The following is a 25,827-nucleotide window of genomic DNA, read 5'->3' on the forward strand; positions in this document are numbered from 1 at the left end:
TGGAGCGAGTTACAGGGGCAGTGACCAGAGAAGACACAGCATATGAAGCTGCGAGGCTGAACAGGAAGGAAGGAATTATGAATTATGCTAAGGTCACATCAATCTGCCAAGGAGGACCAAGGAGTGAAAGGGAAGATCAGCTGGTTGCAGATGGAGAGGGTGATAGGTCGAATGCTGAGGCACAACAAGGCTATCAAGAGCCACTGGAAAAATCAAGGGAGAAACTGACCACATACAGGCAGGATCCAGAGTCACAGAGGGTGAGGCAATGGGAGGAAGAAAGAGCAAAATCAGTGTTTATCCATGGGCTTCAGGAGAGAGAGGAAAGGACACACACTGAAAGGAAGCAGGAAGAAGGAAAGGAGATTGAGAAAATCATCACGGAAATAGGTGAAGAGATGGACGAGATTGTAAATTTTCAGAGAATAGGGGGGTACTCGAAGGGGAGAAACCGACCAATCAAGCTGATTCTCAGGACGGAAACAGTGCGGAACAGGATCCTCCAAGAGAAACCACGATTGAAATACTCGGAAGAGTACAAGAGGGTGTTCCTAGACAGAGACAGAACAAAATCAGAACGACAGCAGCTGAGGGAGAGGACAAAAAAACGAAAGGAGCTAGGAAAAGAGACAAGGAGGGAATCAGCAGAGGTCAGTCAGAGCAGGACAGAACAGCAAGGGCAAGCACACACACAACTACTCTCAGAACCATACAACCTATCACACCATCCCAACACACACTACAATCCATACCCACAGCCTCCACCCAACATCGAGCTATAGAATCCCACAGTATGCCACCAGGTCTCCCACCCCCACAGGCCCCCCAAACCACAGTGTTGGAAAGGAAACTGAAGGTATGGTACACAAACGCTGATGGAATAACAAATAAGTGGGAGGAGTGGCACGAAAGAGTCAAAGAAGCATCACCGGACATCATAGCTCTTACAGAAACCAAGCTTACAGGTATGATAACAGATGCCATCTTTCCAACGGGATACCAAATCCTGAGGAAAGACAGAGGGAACAGGGGGGGTGGAGGAGTGGCGTTGCTGATCAAAAATCGCTGGAATTTTGATGAGCTGGAGAGAGGAGATAGCGGAGAAGAAAGTGATTACATAGTGGGAACACTTCACTCTGGAGGTCCCAAGGTGGTAATAGCAGTGATGTATAACCCACCACAGAACAGCAGGAGGCCAAGGCAAGAGTACGACGAGAGCAATAGAGCGATGGTTGACACACTGGCTAGAGCGGCCAGAAGAGCTCATGCATGCAGTGCAAAGCTCCTGATCATGGGGGACTTTAACCACAAGGAGATCGATTGGGAGAACTTGGACCCACATGGGGGCCAAGATACATGGAGGGCTAAGATGATGGAGGTGGTACTGGAGAACTTCATGTACCAACACGTAAGGGACACTACAAGAGAGAGAGGAGAGGATGAACCAGCAAGGCTGGACTTAGTATTCACCTTCAGTAGTGCAGATATCGAGGACATCACATATGAAAGACCCCTTGGGGCCAGTGACCATGTGGTTTTAAGCTTCGAATACACAGTAGAGCTACAAGTGGAGGGAGAAGCAGGAAGGCCAGGACGAATGAAGCCAAACTACAAGAAAGGGGACTACACAGGAATGAGGAACTACCTGAACGGGGTTCAGTGGGACAGAGAACTGGCAGGGAAGCCAGTTAATGAGATGATGGAATATGTAGCAACAAAATGCAAGGAGGCTGAGGAGAGGTTTGTACCCAAGGGTAACAGGAGTAATGAAAAAGCCAGGATGAGCCCATGGTTTACCCAAAGGTGCAGGGAGGCAAAAACCAAGTGTGCTAGGGAATGGAAGAAATATAGAAGGCAAAGGACCCAGGAGAATAAGGAGAACAGTCGTAGAGCCAGAAACGAATATGCACAGATAAGAAGGGAGGCCCAAAGACAATATGAAAATGACATAGCAGCGAAAGCCAAATCTGACCCGAAACTGTTGTACAGCCACATCAGGAGGAAAACAACAGTCAAGGACCAGGTAATCAGGCTAAGGAAGGAAGGAGGAGAGACAACAGGAAATGACTGTGAAGTATGTGAAGAACTCAACAAGAGATTCAAAGAAGTGTTCACAGAGGAGACAGAAGGGACTCCAGAAAGACGGAGAGGTGGGGCACACCACCAAGTGCTGGACACAGTGCACACAACCGAGGAAGAAGTGAAGAGGCTTCTGAGTGAGCTAGATACCTCAAAGGCAATGGGGCCAGATAACATCTCCCCATGGGTATTGAGAGAGGGAGCAGAGGCGCTATGTGTACCCCTAACAACAATATTCAATACATCTATCGAAACAGGGAGATTGCCTGAGGCATGGAAGACAGCAAATGTAGTCCCAATCTTTAAAAAAGGAGACAGACATGAAGCGTTAAACTACAGACCAGTGTCACTGACATGTATAGTATGCAAAATCATGGAGAAGATTATCAGGAGAAGAGTGGTGGAACACCTAGAAAGGAATGATCTCATCAACAGCAGCCAGCATGGTTTCAGGGACGGGAAATCCTGTGTCACAAACCTACTGGAGTTCTATGACATGGTGACAGCAGTAAGACAAGAGAGAGAGGGGTGGGTGGATTGCATTTTCTTGGACTGCAAGAAGGCGTTTGACACAGTTCCCCACAAGAGATTGGTGCAAAAACTGGAGGACCAAGCAGGGATAACAGGGAAGGCACTACAATGGATCAGGGAATACTTGTCAGGAAGACAGCAGCGAGTCATGGTACGTGGCGAGGTGTCAGAGTGGGCACCTGTGACCAGCGGGGTCCCGCAGGGGTCAGTCCTAGGACCAGTGCTGTTTCTGGTATTTGTGAACGACATGACGGAAGGAATAGACTCTGAGGTGTCCCTGTTTGCAGATGACGTGAAGTTGATGAGAAGAATACACTCGATCGAAGACCAGGCAGAACTACAAAGGGATCTGGACAGGCTGCAGACCTGGTCCAGCAATTGGCTCCTGGAGTTCAATCCCACCAAGTGCAAAGTCATGAACATTGGGGAAGGGCAAAGAAGGCCGCAGACGGAGTACAGTCTAGGGGGTCAGAGACTACAAACCTCACTCAAGGAAAAAGATCTTGGGGTGAGTATAACACCAGGCACATCTCCTGAAGCGCACATCAACCAAATAACTGCTGCAGCATATGGGCGCCTAGCAAACCTCAGAACAGCATTCCGACATCTTAATAAGGAATCGTTCAGGACCCTGTACACCGTATACGTTAGGCCCATATTGGAGTATGCGGCACCAGTTTGGAACCCACACCTAGCCAAGCACGTAAAGAAACTAGAAAAAGTGCAAAGGTTTGCAACAAGACTAGTCCCAGAGCTAAGAGGTATGTCCTACGAGGAGAGGTTAAGGGAAATCAACCTGACGACACTGGAGGACAGGAGAGATAGGGGGGACATGATAACGACATACAAAATACTGAGGGGAATTGACAAGGTGGACAAAGACAGGATGTTCCAGAGTTTGGACACAGCAACAAGGGGACACAGTTGGAAGCTAAAGACACAGATGAATCACAGGGATGTTAGGAAGTATTTCTTCAGCCACAGAGTAGTCAGTAAGTGGAATAGTTTGGGAAGCGATGTAGTGGAGGCAGGATCCATACATAGCTTTAAGCAGAGGTATGATAAAGCTCACGGCTCGGGGAGAGTGACCTAGTAGCGATCAGTGAAGAGGCGGGGCCAGGAGCTCGGACTCGACCCCCGCAACCTCAACTAGGTGAGTACACAAATTGAAGAACCTGGATAGGTTACAAGCCTGGTCCAGCAACTGGCTCCTTGAATTTAACCCTGCCAAATGCAAAGTCATGAAGATTGGGGATGGGCAAAGAAGACCGCAGACACAATATAGTTTAGATGGCCAAAGACTGCAAGCCTCACTCAAGGAAAAAGATCTGGGGGTGAGTATAACACCGAGCATATCTCCTGAGGCGCACATCAATCAGATAACTGCTGCAGCATACAGGCGCCTGGCAAAGCTACGGATAGCGTTCCGATACCTCAGTAAGGATTCGTTTAAGACTCTGTATACCATCTACGTCAGGCCCATACTGGAGTATGCAGCACCAGTTTGGAATCCACACCTAGTCAAGCACGTCAAGAAATTAGAGAAAGTGCAAAGGTTTGCAACAAAACTAGTCCCAGAGCTACGGGGATTGTCCTATGAAGAAAGGTTGAGGGAAATCGGCCTGACGATACTGGAGGACAGGAGGGTCAGGGGAGACATGATAACGACATATAAAATACTGCGCGGAATAGACGAGGTGGACAAAGACGGGATGTTCCAGAGATGGGACACAGACACAAGAGGTAACAATTGGAAGTTGAAGACTCAGATGAATCAAAGGGATTTTAGGAAGTATTTCTTCAGTCATAGAGTAGTCAAGCCATGGAATAGCCTAGAAAGTGATGTAGTGGAGGCGGGAACTATACATAGTTTTAAGGCGAGGTATGATAGAGCTCATGGGGCAGGGAGAGAGAGGACCTAGTAGCAATCAGCGAAGAGGCGGGGCCAGGAGCTGTGAGTCGATCCCTGCAACCACAAATAGGTGAGTACAAATAGGTGAGTACACACACACACACACACACACACACACACACACACACACACACACACACACACACACACACACACACACACACACACACACACACACACACACACAAACAGAGACTTCGGTATTTGGAATTTAATATCAGTATTCTACTTTCGTCTTCAGGATATTCTCAATGACTGAGGCTGGACTGTTCATCCAGTGGTTGAAAATTGAAGAACCAAACTCCACCGTATGTTATCATTCTCCCAGCAAGATCGCAGTCAATTCTCCACTATCATTTACGAACACCTGGGTAAGCAATATTTTTCATGTATTAAAACATTTATGTTTCTTATTTCCACTACTGAATATTTTAAAATGCTTGTAGAAATCAGTGTTTGTAACAGTCAATCGTACCATGTATTTATTTATCGCTCTTCTCTATACAGCAAAGTTTTCTGCCATCCACGCAGATTCACGAACTCCTTAGGGCACCTCAGTTTCATGGCAGTGTCAAATATTTTCCTAATTTCTTCGTCTAGGAACTCCGGACTGCACAGTTTATAAGCTGTCAGAAACATAATAAGAAATACTCAAGTTTGATCTCCTCTCCTGGTTGGAATAGTAGTGAATGTATGAGCACACGTTGGTGGCCATCCTATATACTGCAAACTTAAACCCGGTGTATCAACACATGTAAGAATGGAAGTTTACAGGCCACTACTTCCTCCACAGTCAATATAATAGACGAGACCAAAGCGTTAAGTGTTGGTAGAAATGTATCCTGGGCCATATTATTTGACCAAAGACTCAAGATGTCATGGACATAACCGAACCATCAACAGCGCAGGATATCTTTCAACAGCCTTCCCTCGAAAAATTCCATATGCAGGTTGCTCATAAGTGGAGACAATGGAGGAGGCAGATAATGGCTATGGGTAATAAACTCTAAAGCTCTGGCTTACCTGGTTTGTGTATTTATTAATCAATACATATATTTTCTTGGGGTCCGGTTCCTGGACCCATTATGTACTTCTGTAATCTTTTGACTACCGCCCACGAGATGGGTATGTGGTGCATAATAAACATATTATTTTAACATATATCCGTCTTTATTGTTTTAATAAAGTTGCAGTTAACGGAATCTAAGAAAGAATCTTAGAAAGAATCCCTTAGATTCTGTTAACAGAAATTTTAATAAAACAATAAAACGGCTATTAAAGGGAAAGATGAAATAATTAAAAAAAATATGTCCACTAATACATCTTTATCCTACATGTATGGATTAATAAAAACACACTAACCAGGTAATCCAGCCAGACGGAACAACACCTAGCTCTGCTGGGTGCGTGATTTTTGTTGGATTGGATGGTCCAGTGGGTTAGAGCGTCGTGAATTTTCGCTCACTATGAGGTGGGCTAAAACAACACGGGATCGATCCCCCTGCTAGTCGCACTGTTGTTATTGATTAAATACCACTCGTTCGTGGTATTTAATCAATAACAACGCTGCGACTAGCCGAGGACTCGAACCCATGTTGTTTTGGCTCGCCTCATGGTGAGCGAAACTCATATGACGCTCTAGCCCACAAGACACCAAATCCTACAAGAATCAAGCATCCAACAGAGTTAGGTGTTTTACCTTGATCCGAGGACATACAGTGGTGGGGGTGCCTCTGAGCTAATTTCATTCTACTCTCCGTTTGAAGGCTAGTACACCTTTCCTGACACTTATATATTGTTTCTGTTTACATTTACTCCATTTTGAACGCTAAATTATTTTCTTATGGTGAAATGGTTAACTAAGAGCTTAATTGGCTGGTCCTGGGTGAAATAATTATTTGGTTTAAACAAATATTAATTTTTTTCCTTACAAAAACCATAGTGTAATACAGGAAATATTTTTTGTGCTTATATGTATATTTTACGTTTGTTTTGTGTTTTGTACCGTTTTCTCTTTCATCCATTTTTTTTACTTTGGTTTTAGTGTGAAAATATTCCTTATTAACTGTTTGAGGCAAAAATAGGTAGTCAAAATGGGTGGTAAAAAATGGGTGGTCAAAAATGGGTGGTCAAAAATAGGTGGTCGAAAATAGGTGGTCAAAAGTGGGTGGTCAAAAATGGGTGGTTAAAAATGAGTGGTCAAAAATGGGTAGTCAAAAATGGGTGGATAAAAATAGGTGGTCAAAAATGGGTGGTCAAAAATGGGTGGTTAAAAATGAGTGGTCAAAAATGGGTAGTCAAAAATAGGTGGTCAAAAATGGGTGGTCAAAAATGGGTATTCAAAAATGGGTGGTCAAAAATGGGTAGTCAAAAATGGGTGGTCAAAAATGGGTAGTCAAAAATGGGTAGTCAAAAATGGGTAGTCAAAAATGGGTGGTCAAAAACGGGTGGTCAAAAATGGGTAGTCAAAAATGGGTGGTCAAAAATGGGTAGTCAAAAATGGGTGGTCAAAAATGGGTAGTCAAAAATGGGTGGTTAAAAATGGGTAGTCAAAAATGGGTGGTCAAAAATGGGTGGTCAAAAATGGGTAGTCAAAAATGGGTGGTCAAAAATGGGTAGTCAAAAATGCGTGGTCAAAAATGGGTGGTCAAAAGAAAACTATGGCCTTTTGAACACAAGAAACACATTTTTTTTAATATATTTATATGGAACTTCATCATTTATTGAAGAAACATAAAATTTCTTTCTGGCTTTCCTTAAGAAATAATTTTTCATAAATTCCAGAATGAGTTTTTCATCAAAAACCATTCTCAAAATATTTTAGATATTTGTTTTATATTCAAACTTTGATTAGTTTCAAGTATATATATATATATATATATATATATATATATATATATATATATATATAGATATATATATATATATATATATATATATGTATATACATATATATATATATATATATATATATATATATATATATATATATATATATATATATATATATATATATATATATATATTATTTTATTTTATTTTATTATCACACTGGCCGATTCCCACCAAGGCAGGGTGGCCCGAAAAAGAAAAACTTTCACCATCATTCACTCCATCACTGTCTTGCCAGAAGGGTGCTTTACACTACAGTTTTTAAACTGCAACATTAACACCCGTCCTTCAGAGTGCAGGCACTGTACTTCCCATCTCCAGGACTCACGTCCGGCCTGCCGGTTTCCCTGAACCCCTTCATAAATGTTACTTTGCTCACACTCCAACAGCACGTCAAGTATTAAAAACCATTTGTCTCCATTCACTCCTATCAAACACGCTCACGCATGCCTGCTGGAAGTCCAAGCCCCTCGCACACAAAACCTCCTTTACCCCCTCCCTCCAACCTTTCCTAGGCCGACCCTACCCCGCCTTCCTTCCACTACAGACTGATACACTCTTGAAGTTATTCTGTTTCGCTCCATTCTCTCCACATGTCCGAACCACCTCAACAACCCTTCCTCAGCCCTCTGGACAACAGTTTTGGTAATCCCGCACCTCCTCCTAACTTCCAAACTACGAATTCTCTGCATTATATTCACACCACACATTGCTCTCAGACATGACATCTCCACTGCCTCCAGCCTTCTCCTCGCTGCAACATTCATCACCCATGCTTCACACCCATATAAGAGCGTTGGTAAAACTATACTCTCATACATTCCCCTCTTTGCCTCCAAGGACAAAGTTCTTTGTCTCCACAGACTCCTAAGTGCACCACTCACCCTTTTCCCCTCATCAATTCTATGATTCACCTCATCTTTCATAGACCCATCCTCTGACACGTCCACTCCCAAATATCTGAATACATTCGCCTCCTCCATACTCTCTCCCTCCAATCTGATATCCAATCTTTCATCACCTAATCTTTTTGTTATCATCATAACCTTACTCTTTCCTGTATTCACTTTCAATTTTCTTCTTTTGCACACCCTACCAAATTCATCCACCAATCTCTGCAACTTCTCTTCAGAATCTCCCAAGAGCACAGTGTCATCAGCAAAGAGCAGCTGTGACAACTCCCACTTTATGTGTGATTCTTTATCTTTTAACTCCACGCCTCTTGCCAAGACCCTCGCATTTACTTCTCTTACAACCCCATCTATAAATATATTAAACAACCACGGTGACATCACACATCCTTGTCTAAGGCCTACTTTTACTGGGAAATAATTTCCCTCTTTCCTACATACTCTAACTTGAGCCTCACTATCCTCGTAAAAACTCTTCACTGCTTTCAGTAACCTACCTCCTACACCATACACCTGCAACATCTGCCACATTGCCCCCCTATCCACCCTGTCATACGCCTTTTCCAAATCCATAAATGCCACAAAGACCTTTTTAGCCTTATCTAAATACTGTTCACTTATATGTTTCACTGTAAACACCTGGTCCACACCCCCTACCTTTCCTAAAGCCTCCTTGTTCATCTGCTATCCTATTATCCGTCTTACTCTTAATTCTTTCAATAATAACTCTACCATACACTTTGCCAGGTATACTCAACAGACTTATCCCCCTATAATTTTTGCACTCTCTTTTATCCCCTTTGCCTTTATACAAAGGAACTATGCATGCTCTCTGCCAATCCCTAGGTACCTTACCCTCTTCCATACATTTATTAAATAATTGCACCAACCACTCCAAAACTATATCCCCACCTGCTTTTAACATTTCTATCTTTATCCCATCAATCCCGGCTGCCTTACCCCCTTTCATTTTACCTACTGCCTCACGAACTTCCCCCACACTCACAACTGGCTCTTCCTCACTCCTACAAGACGTTGTTCCTCCTTGCCCTATACACGAAATCACAGCTTCCCTATCTTCATCAACATTTAACAATTCCTCAAAATATTCCCTCCATCTTCCCAATACCTCCAACTCTCCATTTAATAACTCTCCTCTCCTATTTTTAACTGACAAATCCATTTGTTCTCTAGGCTTTCTTAACTTGTTAATCTCACTCCAAAACGTTTTCTTATTTTCAACAAAATTTGTTGATAACATCTCACCCACTCTCTCATTTGCTCTCTTTTTACATTGCTTCACCACTCTCTTAACCTCTCTCTTTTTCTCCATATACTCTTCCCTGCTTGCATCACTTCTACTTTGTAAAAACTTCTCATATGCTAACTTTTTCTCCCTTACTACTCTCTTCACATCATCATTCTACCAATCGCTCCTCTTCCCTCCCGTACCCACTTTCCTGTAACCACAAACTTCTGCTGAACACTCTAACACTACATTTTTAAACCTACCCCATACCTCTTCGACCCCATTGCCTATGCTCTCATTAGCCCATCTATCCTCCAATAGCTGTTTATATCTTACCCTAACTGCCTCCTCTTTTAGTTTATAAACCTTCACCTCTCTCTTCCCTGATGCTTCTATTCTCCTTGTATCCCATCTACCTTTTACTCTCAGTGTAGCTACAACTAGAAAGTGATCTGATATATCTGTGGCCCCTCTATAAACATGTACATCCTGAAGTCTACTCAACAGTCTTTTATCTACCAATACATAATCCAACAAACTACTGTCATTTCGCCCTACATCATATCTTGTATACTTATTTATCCTCTTTTTCTTAAAATATGTATTACCTATAACTAAACCCCTTTCTATACAAAGTTCAATCAAAGGGCTCCCATTATCATTTACACCTGGCACCCCAAACTTACCTACCACACCCTCTCTAAAAGTTTCTCCTACTTTAGCATTCAGGTCCCCTACCACAATTACTCTCTCACTTGGTTCAAAGGCTCCTATACATTCACTTAACATCTCCCAAAATCTCTCTCTCTCCTCTGCATTCCTCTCTTCTCCAGGTGCATACACGCTTATTATGACCCACTTCTCGCATCCAACCTTTACTTTAATCCACATAATTCTTGAATTTACACATTCATATTCTCTTTTCTCCTTTCATAACTGATCATTCAACATTACTGCTACCCCTTCCTTTGCTCTAACTCTCTCAGATACTCCAGATTTAATCCCATTTATTTCCCCCCACCGAAACTCCCCTACCCCCTTCAGCTTTGTTTCACTTAGGGCCAGGACATCCAACTTCTTTTCATTCATAACATCAGCAATCATCTGTTTCTTGTCATCCGCACTACATCCACGCACATTTAAGCATCCCAGTTTTATAAGGTTTTTCTTCTTCTCTTTTTTAGTAAATGTCTACAGGAGAAGGGGTTACTAGCCCATTGCTCCACTTCCCCATGGACAATAGAAGAAATAAAGAGGAACAAGAGCTATTTAGAAAAAGGAGAAAAATCTAGATGTATGTATATATATATATGCATGTGCGTGTCTGTGAAGTGTGACCAAAGTGTAGGTAGGAGAAGCAAGATATCCCTGTTATCAGGCGTGTTTATGAGACAGAAAAAGAAACCAGCAATCCTACCATCATGCAAAACAGTTACAGGTTTCTGTTTCACAGTCATCTGGCAGGACGGTAGTACTTCCCTGGGTGGTTGCTGTCTACCATATATATATATATATATATATATATATATATATATATATATATATATATATATATATATATATATATATATTTCGCCTGCTCTTGCGAATTCCTTGCATTGTTCAAATCTCTAGTAAGGCTGATGCATGCAGGGGATGAGATGAAAAGCTGTAAGCCTTCTCCCTGAAAGCTGGCTGCCTTGGATCAAAACGTGTAGCGCATGCTACACGCCAAGGTATTGGTCCAGTGTGGGTAGATTGGTAAAGCACTGCGTACCTTGTCCTAAGGTTCGTAGGTTCGAGCCTCCTTCAGCCAGAGATCAGTGTTTATATATATATATATATATATATATATATATATATATATATATATATATATATATATATATATATATATATATATATATATATATATGTAAAACAAGTTTATGCATTTTCGTGCCATTACCTTCCTACGAAATTAAGTTAACCCATTAGTAATATAGTGCACGAATCTGTAACACTTTGTGTTTGGTTAATTATGTTGGACTCAAGCATCAGTGTAGCTTAATTTTAAGACGGGATTTAATTACATTTTACATTTTATTTTCATAATTGTCACATTCAAACTTCTACAATAACATTACCCATATAAGCACACCAATGGTAAAATATACAACAAAGAAAATTAAAAAAAGTACCATAAACACAGTAAACACAAACAACCTCATCTAGACGAATAAATTTTTGTTATTATATTTCAGGGAATGTATGTTATCCTGGTGGCAGGATACTTCAGTAGTCTTCTGCTCTTCTGCCTCCACATCATCATTCTTCGTTTACTATAAAAATGTTGTTTCAAATCACACATAAGCAATATTTAAATTCTTTAATTCATCCTTCGAAAGTGAATATGACAATGAATATGACCATAAATATGACTACACATTTGTTCATATATATCAATAACAACACTGCGACTAGCCAAGGAGTCGAACCCACGTTGTTTGGCCCGCCTCATGGTGAGCGAAAACACATGACGCCCTAGTCCAGTGGACTAGGGTGATGTATAAGCTTGTTCCTTTCCAGGTGCTTAACTGCTCTCCTCCTGATAATTATATCCATTACTTTTTGCATACATGTCAGTGGCACTGGTCTAGTTTAATGCCTTAAGTCTAAAATTGGAACTACATTTGACATCTTCTACACCTTAGATAGTTGCCCACCTCCAATGGATACGTTGAAGAAAGTTGTTAGTGGCACACACAGCATCACTTCTCCCTCTCTCAGGACCCACGGAGAGATGTCCGGTCCCACCTGCTTTGAGGTATCTAGTTCACTTAGCAGCATCTCCACTTCCTCCTCTGCTGAGTGTATATCGTCCAGCATTTGTTGGTGTATTCTTTGATGGTGTACCTCACTATTCGGTTTTCTGGAGTCCGCTCTGTCTCCACTGTAAATACTTCTTTAAATCTCACGTTGAGCTCCTCATATACTTCTTGGTCGTTACTTGTGAACTCCCCCCCCCTCCTTCATTCCTCAGCCTGACTACCTAATCCTTGACTGTTGTTTTCCTACTGATGTGGCTATACAACAGGCTCGGGTCAGATTCGTCTTGCAATGCTATGTCGTTTTCGTATTGCCGCTGGGTCTCCATCCTTATCTGTGCATATTCATTTTCGGCTCTTCGACTAATCTCTATTTTCCTGGGTGTGTGGGTTTTGGATTAGATTGGTTGGTTGCACTGGGGTTGTTGTGGTTGAGGTCCTTCTGTAGGTGATTCTGAAGGAATTTGTATTTACTCTTCCTCCTGAGTCTGGGTTCTGCTCATCTCCGTCTGTGTGCGCCTGTGTTTATATGTATTCCCACAGAATTTAACAGAATAGAGAAACCTTTAAAATTATTTATCAATACTGGCTGTAGTGCAGATTTAACCTATTATTCTTTGTCGACGCTACATAAGCACTCACTATAGATAAATAGACAGATTCAACTAATGTAACATTTTATTGTTGCAGTGTTCCGCGACAGGTTGTCACATTAGTTGCCTCTCTGTCTATTTACCTAATATATTGACGGTAATTCAACAATTATTACCACTATATATGCTTAAATGAAGTGTTAAAGATGGCGTAAGGTGCTCCGAGGAATGAAATATATTGCGGAGACAAATGCATTTAGACAAATGCACAACACCAGACCTAAGAGTATGGCGCAGATGATCAATATTCTTCATAAAAAATAATTTGTTTCTCATCTATTGTAGCCTAATTTAGTCTGTATTCTTAGTGGTCGTACTGCTTATTTAGAGACTGGATAAACTTGCTATTGAAAACTTTCTTAAAATGCTATTAAATAATATATTTGGTTAGGAATTTTGTAAAATATGGCTTGAAAAATGTAATTAAATTTGAGATACAAGAAATTAATACCTGAGCGTAAAGTGTGAATGTAATTATTAAGTAATGTGTTTCAATGCTGGTTACCTATACAAAATAGTTAAAATTAAGTTTTACAATATCTTCGGCTAGCACTGCATAATAGAGTAATAAAACATAACATAAACGTGTGGAGAACTCTGTGTGTGTGTGGACACGCCTCCTGTTGGAGACACCCAATCACCTCCACCAGAGTCACCTCATGACCATGACGATAACCAATAGCGGTCCGAGGTTCAGGCTCACCTCTACTATAAAAGACGATTATCACTAGTTTGTCTCACTCTTCTTGATCTTCCTCAGTTGTACCAGTCATCCAGAACAGTTGTCTAATATTGACAACACTCTGAATCACATTCACGTATTTCTTTACTTATGCTATAAGGTAAAGTTTCTCAAAGTTCAAATTTTATATTTCAGAGCTAAATTATCTATCACTGAAACACATTGTATACGCATGGCATACTGTTAATTCTTCCTGTCCCTAATATATTAGCTAGATTTTTCTCGTCTGTGATGTTGATATCAGAAACGTAAATTTTATTTAATACCTAGGAGCTAAAAACACATTTTTATAGTACTTATATTCTTTAAAACGAAATTGAAAGAGATTGTTATGTTTCTAATATTTATAAACGTTTTGCAAAGATGAGAACTATTGAGAATGGACAGTAAGATAGTGAGTGAGTTGGAAGTTATGTGTTTACCTAATTTCATCATTACATTTAATTTAATAAATAAAAGTCAAGAAATCTGAGAAAATATATTCAAGAAGAAATGAAAGGAATGACTCACTGGCATGAGAGTTCATTTGTTTGTGGTGGGTTAGAGCCACTACCATGGTCTTGTGGTGGGTTAGAGCCACTACCATAGTCTTGTGGTGGGTTAGAGCCACTACCATAGTCTTGTGGTGGGTTAGAGCCACTACCATAGTCTTGTGGTGGGTTAGAGCCACTACCATAGTCTTGTGGTGGGTTAGAGCCACTACCATAGTCTTGTGGTGGGTTAGAGCCACTACCATAGTCTTGTGGTGGGTTAGAGCCACTACCATAGTCTTGTGGTGGGTTAGAGCCACTACCATAGTCTTGTGGTGGGTTAGAGCCACTACCATAGTCTTGTGGTGGGTTAGAGCCATACCATAGTCTTGTGGTGGGTTAGAGCCACTACCATAGTCTTGTGGTGGGTTAGAGCCACTACCATAGTCTTGTGGTGGGTTAGAGCCACTACCATAGTCTTGTGGTGGGTTAGAGCCACTACCATAGTCTTGTGGTGGGTTAGAGCCACTACCATAGTTTTGTGGTGGGTTAGAGCCGCTACCATAGTCTTGTGGCGGGTTAAAGTCATACCATAGTCTTGTGGTGGGTTAGAGCCATACCATAGTCTTGTGGTAAGTTAGAGCCACTAATATAGTCTTGTGGTGGGTTGGAGCCAATACCATCGTCTTGTGGTGAGTTAGAGCCAATACCATCGTCTTGTGGGGGGTTAGAGCCACTACCATCGTCTTGTGGTGAGTTAGAGCCAATACCATCGTCTTGTGGGGGGTTAGAGCCACTACCATCGTCTTGTGGTGAGTTAGAGCCAATACCATCGTCTTGTGGTGGGTTAGAGCCACTACCATAGTCTTGTGGTGGGTTAGAGCCATACCATAGTCTTGTGGTGGGTTAGAGCCACTACCACCACTTACTACCACCACCACCCACCCTACACCCACCACCCACCCTACACCCACCCTACACCACCACCCACATACTGCAAACTTGGTTCGTATAAATACATCTTGCATATTTCTGGCACCAGCAAGAGAAAGGTAAAGTGGAAATGAGTTTTCTTCCGTGGCATACAGTGTAGTAGGATACAGAGAGGATGTCAGCACAGCATATCTGTGGGACATGTAAAGAAATCCTTGGAAGGAAATCCAGAATCACATGCAACCTATGCTCTTCCAAACACCATATCTCTTGTACTAGACTAAATACAGCCTCAAAAAATGACCTCGAACTAGCAAGGTGCTTCTGGTTGTGCAATAAAGATGTAGAACTTTGGGCAGGTATCAGAAAGGTACTAAGGAGAGTAATAAATGATAAAAATAATCAAGAAAACAAAGATGACCTCTTGGATAGTCTACCAAAAATATATAAAACATGGGAGCAAGAGATAGTGCATCAAAAAATGCAGAATGTCCATACCACAACAGATGACTCGAAACTATCTAGTCACCCACATGGTGCTAAGACAGACCCATCCCCCAGTCATAGCACTAATACCCACAGTGCTGGTGCTGGCCCAGGCTCCCCCAGGCATAGCACCAATACCCACAGTGCTGGTGCTGGCCCAGGCTCCCCCAGTCATAGCACTAATACCCACAGTGCTGGCCCAGGCCCAGCCGCTGACCCAGACCCAGCCCTACCCCCCAGCCCCAGTGTTGATCCAGACCCAGCCCCCAGCCTTACTGCCAGCCCAGACTCTCCAAGGGACACTACCCAAACCACCACAAAAACAGTAAATAAACAACCATCATTGCACAAGACCGTGGCCCACAGTACAGATGTTGGAGAGGAGTCTCCTCCTTCTTCCTCTACTGGGGAAAGTAGATGGAATCCAGGACGGGGTGGCCCTGGCTTGGATACTGAGGATTATAGTGCAGTCCCAGAACCTGCAGAAATTGACAACACACCTCCCAACAATTCTCAACCAAAGGTGAATTTGTGCAAATATTATGCTTGTGGCATCTGTAAGCATGGAATAACAGGGGAAAAAATGGGACATGCAACTTTGACCATCCCAAAAAATGTAGCGACCTCCTGTCTAAAGGAGTGTGTCGTTCTTCTTCCTGTACTTTCTTTCACCCAAAAATGTGCCACTCCTCGGTCCTCCAGAAACAGTGTTACAACATCGAGTGCCCTGCATACCATCTAAAAGGGACCAGGAGGCACAGACCCCACATGACAAACAATAGTAGCTACGACAACCCAACTCCAGTTGATTTTTTAGTGGCAGGAAACGAAAAAAGAAAATGGAAGGAAATAACAAAAATAGTCCACCACCTTGGAGCCTTGTTGGACTGGAGGCGCAGCCAGTGGCCACCCATTGCCCTCCAGAATTACAACTACTGATGCCAATAACAAAATCCCCCCAACAAACACAGAATACAACCTCGTTCATATTTGCTAATATACAGGGCCTTAAGCCATCCACCAACAACAAAATACCTTTTATCAGTGGACTTCTAGTGGAGTCTAATGCAATGTTTGCAGCCTTCACAGAGACTCACACAAAAGATCACTTTGACAGTGAAATATGGATAAGTGGTTACAACCTTTTTAGATGCGACAGAAAAAACAGGCAACAAGGGGGGGTTGGCCTGTATGTCAAAGAGTCCCTTATCTGCACGGAGTTGCTGAACACCACAAATGAGGTAGTTGAAGTTCTATCAATAAAGATCGAGAACCAAAACCTAGTCATTGTGGTTGTATACAAGCCACCAGATGCAACCTCACAACAGTTCAAGGAACAGCTACTGAAAACCGATTACTGTTTGGAAAACCTTCCAGCTCCATCCCCAAACATCTTACTGCTTGGTGATTTCAACCTAAGGCACACAAAATGGAAGAATGTAGCTAATAATGTTATAGCTGAAACAATCCCCGGAGGTAGTGCAGATGAAAGGTCACACACACATGAGCTACTAAGTCTCTGCGAAAAACACACCTTAAGCCAGCAGATAGTGGAGCCAACAAGACTAGAAAACACACTTGACCTTATCTTCACAAATAATGAGGACCTGATAAGAGACATAAGAATATCAAAAACAACTAATTCCGATCACAATCTAATCGAAGTCCAGACGTACATGCATAGGGGTCCTGAACAGCAGAATGCATGTACCTGTGAAGGTGTCTTCACAAAATACAATTTCAACAAGAACATCAACTGGGACCAGGTAAACCATGTCCTAAACGAAACATGTTGGGAAGATGTCTTAAATGACATGGATCCAAACCAGTGCCTTGAAAGGATCAACTTCCTGGTAGCCGAAGCATGTTCTAGGCATATTCCCCTAAGAAAGAAGAAGAGCAGGAGTAAACTGGAGAGAAAAAGATGCTCCTTCTACAGAAGACGACGAAGAGTCACTGAGCTCCTCAGGAGTGCTAGAATATCTGATACACGAAAGGAGGCGCTGACCAGGGAAGTGGAAACTATCGAACTTCAGCTAAATGACTCTTACAGGAACCAGGAGAGGCAGGAGGAGCTTAAAGCTATTAGTGAAATTGAAAGAAATTCAAAATATTTCTTTTCATATGCCAAAAACAAGGCAAATACCACATCTAGTATCGGGCCCTTACTCAGACAGGATGGGACTTACACAGATGACAACAAGGAAATGAGTGAAATATTGAAATCCCAGTACGACTCTGTGTTTAGTGAACCACTAATCGGTCTGAGGATCGACGACCCAAATGATTTCTTCATGAATGAGCCTCAAAGCTCCAAAAAATGTATGCCAGATTTCCGACATTACCCTAACTCCGATAGATTTCGAAAAAGCCATTGACAACATGCCTATGCACTCAGCCCCGGGCCCAGACTCGTGGAACTCTGTTTTCATTAAGAACTGCAAGAAACCCCTCTCGCGTGCCCTAAGTACACTATGGAGGAGGAGCTTGGACATGGGTGAAATTCCACAGTCACTTAAAACAACGGATATAGCCCCACTCCATAAAGGTGGCAGCAAAGCATTAGCTAAGAACTATAGACCAATAGCTCTGACGTCCCACATCATAAAAATCTTTGAAAGAGTGCTAAGAAGCAGGATTGCAAATCACCTGCATTCCTAAAATCTGCACAATCCAGGGCAACATGGGTTCAGGGCAGGTCGCTCCTGCCTCTCACAACTACTGGATCACTATGACATGGCCTTGGATGCACTGGAAGAAAATCAGAATGCAGATGTAATATACACACACTTTGCAAAAGCATTTGACAAATGTGATCATGGCGTAATAGCCCATAAAATACGTGCTAAAGGAATAACTGGGAAAGTGGGGAGATGGATCTTCAACTTCCTAACAAATCGAACACAAAGAGTTAAATCGGAGGCTGCCATAGTGAAGAGCTCTTTTCCACAAGGCACAGTACTCGCCCCCATCTTATTCCTTATCCTCATATCAGACATAAACAGATATACACCACAGCACCGTATCATCCTTTGCGGATGATACTAGGATCTGCATGAGGCTGTCATCTGCTGAGGACGCGGTTAACCTCCAAGAAGATATAAACAAAGTTTTCCAGTGGGCAACGGTAAACAATATGATGTTCAATGAGGACAAATTCCAACTACTCCGTTATGGAAAACTGGAGGAGATAATAACTAGAACAGAGTATACTACTGACTCCGGCCATACAATAGAGCGGAAAAATAATGTAAGGGACCTGGGAGTAGTAATGTCTGAGGATCTCACTTTCAAGGATCACAACAGTGCCACGATCGCACGTGCAAAGAAAATGATAGGATGGATAATGAGAACTTTCAAAACGAGAGATGCCAAGCCCATGATGATCCTTTTCAAATCACTTGTTCTCTCTAGGCTGGAATACTGCTGTACATTAACATCTCCATTCAAAGCAGGTGAAATCGCAGATCTAGAGAGTGTACAGAGATCCTTTACTGCACGTATAAGTTCTGTCAAGCACCTTAACTACTGGGAACGCTTGGAAGCACTTGACTTGTACTCGTTGGAACGCAGGAGGGAGAGATATATCATAATCTACACTTGGAAAATCTTGGAAGGAATGGTCCCAAATCTGCACACAGAAATCACTCCCTACGAAAGTAAAAGACTGGGCAGGCGATGCAAAATGCCCCTTAATAAAAAGTAGGGGCGCCATTGGTACACTAAGAGAAAACACCATAAGTGTCCTGGGCCCAAAACTGTTCAACAGCCTCCCATCAAGCATTAGGGGAATTGCCAATAAACCCCTGGCTGCCTTCAAGAGAGAGCTGGACAGATACCTAAAGTCACTGCCGGATCAGCCGGGCTGTGGCTCGTACGTTGGAGTGCGTGCGGCCAGCAGTAACAGCCTAGTTGATCAGGCCCTGATCCATCGGGAGGCCTGGTCATGGACCGGACCGCGGGGGCGTTGATCCCCGGAATAACCTCCAGGTAACCGTAGTCTTGTGGTGGGTTAGAGCCACTACCATAATCTTGTGGTGGGTTAGAGCCACTACCATAGTCTTGTGGTGGGTTAGAGCCTGTTCCGAATAAGAAATTTTACAAAGAACTTCAGAATGTGGTCTGTTACTATTTTCTTCTTATGCAACAAGATTTTGGATCAGAGTTTGTTAATGGTACTTTAGAATCTAGAGGAAATAATTTCAACTGGGAAACTCCATAGAATAATATTCAAATTTATTAAAGTATTTAAATACAATACTTCATCTTTTCTCTGTACCTAATATTATATCTTAATACTCTGTACAATAAATTTACAATATATATATTTAGTTCAAAATCATGGAAGTATCACATTAATAATGAAGATTAATCTTCCTGTAATTAAGTCTTCACTAACATTTACGTCTGTCTTAACAAGACTGTATAACCTCAAACTACAAAATGAACAAGATTCAACAAGACCTTTGAATCCGGCCGTAAAGGAAGTTGAAAGCAAGAGTTTGTCTGAGAAGACGTATCTCTATGAATTACTGAACTGACCAAGAATATAAATATCAAAACAATCTTTCAGAGCCATGAGGAACAAACTGAGTCAGCTCTAGAGACTAATTCTCAAACCCATTCAAACTGTACACCCTAAGAGAGAACCAATATACGTTCAGTTGTCAAGGCTAGAGCAGGGAGCGGACTGACTACCTGCCAGTCTGTTGACCCGTCGTCAGGTTGGATCAACTGATCCAAAGGTCAGTCAGCCGGACATAAACAACTGAACAATTCACTGGATGGTTCCGAGACTTATGCTCTATATACAAAAGAAAACCTACCTAACAATAATAATAATAAAATAGGGATAATACCATGGTATTTTTTATATATTAAACAGATAATAATATAACGCCGAAAGTCTCTATTTTATTCTCTTACAATAGTTAAATAACCCAGGATGACCAATTTCCAAGATATAACAGAGCCATACCATAGTCTTGTGGTGGGTTAGAGCCACTACCATAGTCTTGTGGTGGGTTAGAGCCACTACCATAGTCTTGTGGTGGGCTAGAGCCACTACCATCGTCTTGTGGTGGGTTAGAGCCACTACCATCGTGTTGTGGTGGGTTAGAGCCACTACCATCGTCTTGTGGTGGGTTAGAGCCACTACCATCGTCTTGTGGTGGGTTAGAGCCACTACCATCGTCTTGTGGTGGGTTAGAGCCACTACCATCGTCTTGTGGTGGGTTAGAGCCACTACCATAGTCTTGTGGTGGGTTAGAGCCACTACCATCGTCTTGTGGTGGGTTAGAGCCACTACCATAGTCTTGGGGTGAGTTAGAGCCACTACCATAGTCTTGTGGTGGGCTAGAGCCATACCATAGTCTTGTGGTGAGTTAGAGCCACTACCATAGTCTTGTGGTGGGTTAGAGCCACACCATAGTCTTGTGGTGAGTTAGAGCCACTACCATAGTCTTGTGGTGAGTTAGAGCAACTACCATAGTCTTGTGGTGGGTTAGACCCATACCATAGTCTTGTGGTGAGTTAGAGCCACTACCATAGTCTTGTGGTGGGTTAGAGCCATACCATAGTCTTGTGGTGAGTTTGAGCCACTACCATAGTCTTGTGGTGGGTTAGAGCCACACCATAGTCTTGTGGTGAGTTAGAGCCACTACCATAGTCTTGTGGTGAGTTAGAGCAACTACCATAGTCTTGTGGTGGGTTAGACCCATACCATAGTCTTGTGGTGAGTTAGAGCCACTACCATAGTCTTGTGGTGGGTTAGAGCCATACCATAGTCTTGTGGTGAGTTTGAGCCACTACCATAGTCTTGTGGTGAGTTAGAGCCACTACCATAGTCTTGTGGTGAGTTAGAGCCACTACCATCGTCTTGTGGTAGGTTATAGCCACTACCATAGTCTTGTGGTGAGTTAGAGCCACTACCATAGTCTTGTGCTAGGTTATAGCCACTACCATAGTCTTGTGGTGAGTTAGAGCCACTACCATAGTCTTGTGGTGAGTTAGAGCCACTACCATAGTCTTGTGGTGAGTTAGAGCCACTACCATAGTCTTGTGGTGAGTTAGGCCACTACCATAGTTTTTTGGTGAGTTAGAGCCACTACCATAGTCTTGTGGTAGGTTATAGCCACTACCATAGTCTTGTGGGGGGTTAGAGCCACTACCATAGTCTTGTGGTGAGTTAGAGCCACTACCATAGTCTTGTGCTAGGTTATAGCCACTACCATAGTCTTGTGGTGAGTTAGAGCCACTACCATAGTCTTGTGGTGAGTTAGAGCCACTACCATAGTCTTGTGGTGAGTTAGAGCCACTACCATAGTCTTGTGGTGAGTTAGGCCACTACCATAGTTTTTTGGTGAGTTAGAGCCACTACCATAGTCTTGTGGTAGGTTATAGCCACTACCATAGTCTTGTGGGGGGTTAGAGCCACTACCATAGTCTTGTGGTGAGTTAGAGCCACTACCATAGTCTTGTGGTGAGTTAGAGCCACTACCATAGTCTTGTGGTGAGTTAGAGCCACTACCATAGTCTTGTGAGTTAGAGCCACTACCATAGTCTTGTGGTGAGTTAGAGCCAGTAGCATAGTCTTGTGGTGAGTTAGAGCCACTACTAGTCTTGTGGTGAGTTAGAGCCACTACCATAGTCTTGTGGTGAATTAAAGCCACTGCCATAGTCTTGGGGTGAGTTAGAGCCACTACCATAGTCTTGTGGTGAGTTAGAGCCATACCATAGTCTTGTGGTGAGTTAGAGCCTCTACCATAGTCTTGTGGTGAGTTAGAGCCACTACCATAGTCTTGTGGTGAGTTAGAGCCACTACCATAGTCTTGTGGTGAGTTAGAGCCACTACCATAGTCTTGTGGTGAGTTAGAGCCACTACCATAGTCTTGTGGTGAGTTAGAGCCACTACCATAGTCTTGTGGTGAGTTATATATTTTTTGTGTGAATAAAAATTCAAAATAGAAATCAAGCGTAATATATCAGAGGCCCAAAGTGGGAGGAGCTGTAGGGGAGAGGGAGGGAGGGACCAGCAGAAGGAGCATTCAGTATCTGATGAGTCGTCTTAATAGCCGGAAATTAGCGGTGGCGAGAATAAAATGTTGTGTAATTACGCTAATATTAGTAATAAAGGGTATCTATCACATTTATTGCAACATATCGGAAACACAATAGATAACCTAGAAGCACCATAAAGACGCCTAAATTAATAAAAGGCATATTATATGGAGAGGAGGAGGTGGTGTTTACAAACACACACTAACCAATTTTCTTTTTGGTTGGCTGTTATCACTAATCTTCTTAGGCACCATGGTGAATTATTTATACAAATAAAAAAACACCCAAAAATGCGAAGTAACATGAAATCGTTTTCAGTGAAGTTCAGCAGAGTTTCGAACTGAGCGACAGCTGTAGGGAGACAGACGCACATGTTCTGGAAGGTCGTATTTGTTTGGTCGAGTGCCAAGCAAATGGTCGACTACCGACTAATTTTTTTACCGAGCAAATGCGTTCGAGTACCGAATTGTTCGAGTACCGAGATTCCACTGTATATAAATTCGAGGATAATATTGATTAAAATAAGTGTCGAATGCGAAATGTGGGTTAAGTGTTAATGCTCCTGGGAAAGAGGTGAAAGGAGAAAAGAAAGATTCTGTGAGATAGTAATTGTTGGGGACTAAAATGCTAAAGTAGAAGAAACTGTTGTAAAAGGTGTATTAGGTAAGTTTAGTGTGTCAGGGGTGAATGATAATGAGAAGCTTTTAATTGAACGTGGTACACAAAGAGAACTGATTGCAGGTAATACATATTTTAAGGACAAGAGGATAAAAAAGTACCTGAGATATAATAAAAAGCAGGATGAAAGCAGTTTGTTAGACTATGTATTTCAAGATTAAATACTGAGGCAGAGGCTTCTGGCTGCGCAGGTTCTTAGAGAAGCAAGAAATTTATCAGATCATTGCTTAGTTGTAGCTAGAGTGAGAAAATACTGTAAGTAATGAAGAGGTTTGGCGTAGATGTTAGGTATGCCATGTTAGTGTGTGCAACAGAAGTCTGTGTATATAGGAGTGTGGGTGCGGGAGGGAATGACTAAGTAAAGAGAGCAGTAAGAGAGAAAAAGTTAACATATGAGCGGTTCATGCTAAGCAGAAGTGATATACGGTGGGGGGAGTATATGGAGTAGAAATAAGATATGTTAAGCGAGTGGTGATGGAGTGTAAAAGAGAGGTTAGAAAAGTGGTGATGGAGTGTAAAAGAGAGGTTAGAAAAGTGGTGATGGAGTGTAAAAGAGAGGTTAGAAAAGTGGTGATGGAGTGTAAAAGAGAGGTTAGAAAAGTGGTGATGGAGTGTAAAAGAGAGGTTAGAAAAGTGGTGATGGAGTGTAAAAGAGAGGTTAGAAAAGTGGTGATGGAGTGTAAAAGAGAGGTTAGAAAAGTGGTGATGGAGTGTAAAAGAGAGGTTAGAAAAGTGGTGATGGAGTGTAAAAGAAGGGTTAGAAAAGTGGTGATGGAGTGTAAAAGAGAGGTTAGAAAAGTAGTGATGGAGTGTAAAAGAGGGGTTAGAAAAGTGGTGATGGAGTGTAAAAGAGAGGTTAGAAAAGTGGTGATGGAGTGTAAAAGAAGGGTTAGAAAAGTGGTGATGGAGTGTAAAAGAGGGGTTAGAAAAGTGGTGATGGAGTGTAAAAGAGAGGTTAGAAAAGTGGTGATGGAGTGTAAAAGAGAGGTTAGAAAAGTGGTGATGGAGTGTAAAAGAGAGGTTAGAAAAGTGGTGATTGAGTGTAAAAGAGAGGTTAGAAAAGTGGTGATGGAGTGTAAAAGAGAGGTTAGAAAAGTGGTGATGGAGTGTAAAAGAGAGGTTAGAAAAGTGTGATGGAGTGTAAAAGAGAGGTTAGAAAAGTGGTGATGGAGTGTAAAAGAGAGGTTAGAAAAGTGGTGATTGAGTGTAAAAGGAGAACAAATGAGAGTGGGTGTAGTTTTGTCAATAAATTTTGCTGAGAATTATACAAAGCTTTTGAGTAAGATTAATAAGCTGAGAAAGTCTCGGGAACGAATGGATTTAACAGTTAAAAACAAAGGAAGGGCGATGTTAGGTAAGGAGGTGGAAGTATTGGGAAGATGGAGGGAATATTTTGAGGAGCTGTTAAATATTGATGAATAAAGGGAGGCAGTGATTTCATGCACTGGTCAGGGAGGTATAACATCTTTTAGGAGTGATGAAGAGCCAGATGTGAGTGAAGGAGGGTGCGTGATGCTGTATGTAGAATGAAAAGGGGTAAAGCAGCTGGACTGATGTAATCAAGGTGGAAATGATAAAATCAGGTGAGGATATAGTTTCGAAGTCTCTGGCCTATTTGTTCAATAAACAAATGAAAGGAAGAAGGTACCAAGGAACTGGCAGAGAGCGGGGTATAGTTCCTTTGTGTAGAGGAAAAGAAGATGAGAGTGTGAGAATTAAAAGTGAGTATAAAAATTTTGAGTATACCAGGTAAAATTAATATGTGATGGGACGTAACACTTGGTGTTGTCTGTGAAAGTTTTTCTCTTTTCCATTAACTTTAGTTCCTTTCACCTCAATGCACATCCGTGTGCTTGTGCTCATAAGTGGATATTAATGTGTGCATATGTATTCATGTACAACTAAGCTTCTGTGTTTGTGCATGTGCTTATGCATATTTTATATATGTATATATACATGTATATATATATACATGTATATATAATAGCATGACAATCCTTGGTGATATTTGGTGAGGTGAGTTGCGGGACCTAAATATATATTGTTGATTTGATTGATTTTGTCGCGGAAGCTGCTAGTTTATTGGTCACCCCCATATCACTCCTGTGATAGGTAGCCTAAGAGTACATGGATACACAAAAGACCTGGGAACTAAGCACCATAAGGGTTTACAGGAGCGCATCTTAATTTATATCCGCAGTTGACTTATGTACTGAAAGTAAATTTAGGAAATTTGCTTAAAATATCAGATATATTCATATTAATAAAGTATTTTGACATATCACATAGGATACTGTCTGTTCGTATATTCTTCAGTAAGCGGACAATAAAGCAAATAGTGATTATTTAACATAAGAACAAAAGAAGGAGCACTGCAGCATGCCTACTGGCCCAATTGAACACGCATGCAACTGACGACGACGCAAACCAACCAGGAACCAAACAT

The 25,827-nt window shown here is 42.0% G+C and overlaps 1 protein-coding gene across 1 annotated transcript in view; it reads left to right on the forward strand.

Moving 5' to 3' along the window:
* Positions 1 to 11,880, forward strand: part of LOC138854996 (glutamate receptor U1-like) — a 226,877-nt gene extending 214,997 nt beyond the window's left edge. The window contains exons 11-12 of the mRNA XM_070101505.1: positions 4,764 to 4,893; positions 11,797 to 11,880. Of these exons, the coding sequence (XP_069957606.1) occupies positions 4,764 to 4,893; positions 11,797 to 11,880 (214 nt within the window). The remainder of the gene's footprint in view (positions 1 to 4,763; positions 4,894 to 11,796) is intronic.
* Positions 11,881 to 25,827: the final 13,947 nt, after the last annotated feature.

The sequence above is a fragment of the Cherax quadricarinatus genome, chromosome 77 (genome assembly GCF_038502225.1).
Source record: "Cherax quadricarinatus isolate ZL_2023a chromosome 77, ASM3850222v1, whole genome shotgun sequence".
Classification (NCBI taxonomy): Eukaryota; Metazoa; Arthropoda; class Malacostraca; order Decapoda; family Parastacidae; genus Cherax; species Cherax quadricarinatus.